Source organism: Phaseolus vulgaris, chromosome 10 (genome assembly GCF_000499845.2).
Source record: "Phaseolus vulgaris cultivar G19833 chromosome 10, P. vulgaris v2.0, whole genome shotgun sequence".
NCBI classification, from domain to species: domain Eukaryota; kingdom Viridiplantae; phylum Streptophyta; class Magnoliopsida; order Fabales; family Fabaceae; genus Phaseolus; species Phaseolus vulgaris.
This window is the reverse complement of record NC_023750.2, coordinates 13,024,349-13,029,139: the sequence shown is the minus strand read 5'-3', so window position 1 is coordinate 13,029,139 and position 4,791 is coordinate 13,024,349. Positions and strand designations below refer to the sequence as shown.

Sequence of the window (4,791 nt, the reverse complement as noted above, 5' to 3'; positions counted from 1 at the left end):
AAAATTGTATAATCAAATAGTTGTAGATTTGTAGAGTTGTGGTAAGCACTGCTCATATTCCATTTATGCAAGAACATCTTCACTAACGTGACAGTGTTTTAGTACATTGTAGGCACGTTGATTTTGAATCTGTGCGTTCATTTGCAATCTGTGCTGAAATCTGGTCTTCTGTTATCAGTTTCCTTGTTTACAAGTCCATCTAAATTTTAATAAAAATCTCATTTGACAAATTGAGTTTGCAAAAGCAACCCTCCCTCTCCTTCCATTTCAAATTGAGCTTTTAAATTAAGACATCTCAATTTACAATTGAACTCAACTGAAATTCAAAGAAAAGGCTTTTTTAATTTTACCTTTTGACTGAACCAAACATACCGTAGATCATCAAGGACCAAAGGGACATTTCACTTTCCACAAATTGCAACGTTCAAGTAAAAGGGCAACATTTGAAGTGCATATTTGAACACTACTTACAAATTACAATAACCAATCAGGTAAAAGGAGATAGAAATGGTCGACAACAGACAGGGATTTAACTGATTGTAAATGCTATTAACAAACACGATCCAATAGGTTTAGAACTTATCTACGCATACACCATCTCTTGTAACCTCGTATGCTTCCCTACTCCTTGTTTTCTTCATGCCAGCTGTCACATAAAGCTTCGATCCCTCTGACAAAATGGTTGTCACTTTCACCCAGATCAACACTTTTGTCTTTATTCCTTCTATCTCTGCCAGCTTCCCTTTCTCCAGATAACCGGTCACACTGGTGAAGAAACGCAAGACTGATGAATCCCTGTAGCCTACTTCACATACCTGAGGAATGTAAACAATGATCTTCCCAGTCTCTTCATTGAATTCATAGTTTGTTGCATCACGAGGAAAAATTCCTATTGGTAGATCATAATCCTTTAGCAACTCTGGTAATGGCTTTTGCATCTTTCCTGTAACGTGATTTCTGTGAGAGCTCAATTAAAATAAAAAGGGATATGAGGGATGACATTCTAATTTGATTAGCTTTCCTCAAGTATTATGATAAAAGTAAATAAATGTGGAAAAGGGTTGATAAGGGTTTAGCATGTTGTCAAAATCCATGAAAGTGGGATGGCAAACCCAAATACGCAATAAATGCATTAAGACTCGATAACCTGAATTACTGATTTCAAATACAAATTTCATTTTGATCAGTTGTAAATTCGAGATTAAAATTCTACAAGTAAAACTAATGATATTTTGGTATTTTTATGTAGCCATCAAGAATGTAACATCTGTCGGAACTTTATAAATACTAACAGTGATATGTCAAATAGTACCATTATGAAACACTCAAGACGTGGAGAAACAAGGCAGAAGTATTGGTGGTTATACATCATTCATGTTTTTATCCAGATTATAGAAATAAAGATAGTAGACCATATACATAACCAAAATTATAGAAGGAAAGGTTAATGCAAGAGAGGTAATCAAGAGGAAACAAAATTCCAGGAAGGAAATTATTAATGTAAACCGAGTGTAAGGCACTCAACACAGCTGGAAGGAAAAATTGATTAGTATGGATATAGAAAGGAGAGGTGGAAAAAACGAGGTTAAGAGTGAGGGTGTATGCAGGGTGTCTTGATTACACTGTTACCCATTACCAGTTTCAGTTCTGTCTTCCATTTCAGAATCACCATACAAACATTGATGTTAGTATCGACATTATAATAGAATAGATTCACCATAACAGAGTATGTTTTGATCTACTTTAACAACTCTTTTACATGGCATTACGTGGATAAATAAAATGAAATCGTAAATATTGCACAGGTTTTACAGCAACTCTTGTAGGATGAATGTTCGAGAGAATGATAGATTAGAAATACAAACCTTTGATTTTGTTGACCAACCATTTGGTTCCCCCTTCAATACTGTTTGACAATGACTGACCATCAAAAGAACATGTGTCAATAAAGAAATTAATCAAGGAATGTAAACATTTGTCATATTCTAGCAGTAGCAGAAACATACGAGAGGGTACATTATTTCTTACAAGATAAGATGTGTAACAGAGATGATGATGGATTATCTAAATTTCTTTCAATTTATCAGCTTGCAGGTAAATCGAACTTAAACTCTTAATGCTTGCACCTTTCCCCACTATTCATCTCAAACAAGCACGAATAATTAGAAACTTAGTCAACAACCATTAAGGTATTAATCAGCCAACACATTAGCCTTTACTGAGTTAAAATCTTTCAAGCACATGACAGTTAAAACTCATTTTAACCATATCGTATGATAATCATACACATTCTAACCATAAAACACCTTAGACTTTAGTCTATAATGTGACATCACTTAGCATGATCAATCAAAGTAAGAGAATTGTTTTACATGTCTCTTCATCTATCTACATCTTAATTGATCCTTGAACCATGTTTTCACAAAATTGTATCGCCTCGGACAACCAAATAACAGCTTCTCCATCTTGTACATTCTCAACACAAATTTCCCAACTAAGCATTCAAACACTATATTCCTATGCCGAAATGATCAATCATCATTTAGCAAACCAATACCCAACACCTTTAATCTCCCACTTTAGTTATTAGAATTCATACCCAACAAAAATTGATCAAATGTAACCTAACAGCAGGGTTCCAATTTCCATACGATGTCATGTACAAATCCAAAATCCTAATATTTTCACTCTTTTTTTTTCAAATAAAGGGAAGATCACTTAAAAAATCAACAACAATTCTTGTTATACTTGAATTCAGGAAATTCCATTTGACCATGATGAAAAAAAAGAGAAATTTTGAAAGGAAAAGGGGTGGAGAGGGAGGGTACATTGATGTCGTCACCAACGGAATTGAGTTGGCTGGTGGCTTTCTGGTTGAACCAATAGGATCCGACCTTGTTGAATACCTGATCCATTTCGATCAACAACGCTAGATTTCGATCCCAAAGGAACTTTCTCTCTCTCTTTCCTTCAGATAAAGAGAAAGAAAGAAGAAACACAAACGTGATGGAGAAGAAGAACGGTCCCTCCTTATTCTTTCGGAGTTTTTCGTCGATAACTATTTATTTATTATTTATCACCTCTTTTGGTTTTATTATCTCAATTTTTAATTCATTTTCTCTTATTTCAAGGTAAATTCTCTATCTAGCATTATTTACACTTTTATTTTTCTATCTAACACCATTTTATTTTTATTTTCCTATCTAGCACCATTTTGTTTTTATTTCCCTATCTAACACCCTTTTATTTTTATTTTCCTATTTAGCACCATTTTAGATTTTATTTCCCTATCTAGCACCATTTCAAAAATAAATAAATAAATAATAAATTATTCTTTTATAATTTTAATTTTGAATGCATTAAAAAATAAATATTTTTAATGTTTAAAATAGTTAGAAATATAATTAATGTGGAAATTAGTTTTTACAAAATAAAAATAAAAAAGTAATAAATTTAAAATGTTTAGTTTAAAATTATTTTTTAAGAATGAATAAAATAAAAAATTAAATCCTACTACAGTTGAGTCTATAAACATAAATTAATATTTATTTTTATTATTATTGATAATGTAATCATGTTAATTTCAAGTAAAAAATACAGGACATAATTATAAAAAAACCAAAGTCAATTAGTATTAATTAACCGTGGACACACAAATAATATTGAAGTGTATAGCTAAATGAAAAATCCTAAAAAAAAAATAATGCAAATATTACACTTAATGCTTAAAAATGAGAAGAAAAAATGCAAAAATAAATAAGTTTAAAAAATAAAAACAGCAAAAATAAAATAAAAACATAAATAAATAAAGTATGGCAGAAAAAAATAATAACTAAAAACATAAAAGATATAAAATAAATGCAAAACAAAGATAAAGATAAAAGATATAAACAAAATCCAAATAAGATAAATATAAGAGATATAAGGCATACTAAATAAGTATATGTTGATCATAAAAATGAAAATAAATGAAAGATGATCATTCATTTAATATTTTCTTCAATAGTACATTAAATAGTTTGTGCGAAATGAAACTTAATTAATGACGAGAAGTCCACAATTCAGTAATATTGGAACATGTTCTTTATGTGTGTCCTAGTGTTTGACAATATGAACATTTTTTTGTTCGATCATGTTGTTCTCTTATGTCCATATCAGTCCTTATTCAACTTTGTTTTTTTATAATTATGTCCTGTATTTTTTAATTGAAATTAACATAATTATATCATCAATAATAATAAAAATAAATACTAATTTATGTTTATAGATTCAACTATGTTGTTGTAGAGTTTAATTTTTTATTTTCTTCATTCTTAAAAAAAATATTTTTTAAACTAAACATTTTAAATTTATTATTTTTTTTTTTTTGTAAAAACTCATTTCTTTATTCATTAATTATATTTCTAACTATTTTAAACATTAAAATATTTATTTTTTAATATATTCAAAATTAAAATTATCATTTTTTAAATTTATTATTATTTTTATTTATTTTTAAAATGGTGCTAGATAGGGAAATAAAAAATAAAAAAGTGTTAGATAGGGAAATAAAAACAAAAGAGTGCTAGATAGGGAATTAAAAACAAAAGGGTGGTAGATAAGGAAATAAAAGTGTAAATGGTGCTAGATAGAAAATTTACTCTTTATTTCATTTGTGCATTTTTTAATATTTTTTTTTATCTCGAAGTTATTTTTTACTAAAAATAATAGTAATTTTTTTAATAATACTAGCGAGAACAAGCACTCACGTGTATGTGTATTTGCATTTTTTATTTTTATTATTTTTATATA

General features: G+C 28.9%; 1 protein-coding gene across 1 annotated transcript; it reads right to left on the bottom strand.

Annotated features, from left to right (window-relative positions):
• Window positions 1-386: 386 nt before the first annotated feature.
• On the bottom strand, window positions 387-3,043 carry LOC137819016 (uncharacterized protein At5g01610-like). Its single transcript, XM_068622713.1, has 3 exons — window positions 2,829-3,043; window positions 1,866-1,920; window positions 387-943 (listed from the first exon to the last, which is right to left on the bottom strand). Exons 1-3 carry the CDS (start codon window positions 2,913-2,915, stop codon window positions 573-575), a joined length of 513 nt encoding a protein of 170 aa, XP_068478814.1. The 5' UTR covers window positions 2,916-3,043; the 3' UTR covers window positions 387-572.
• Window positions 3,044-4,791: the final 1,748 nt, after the last annotated feature.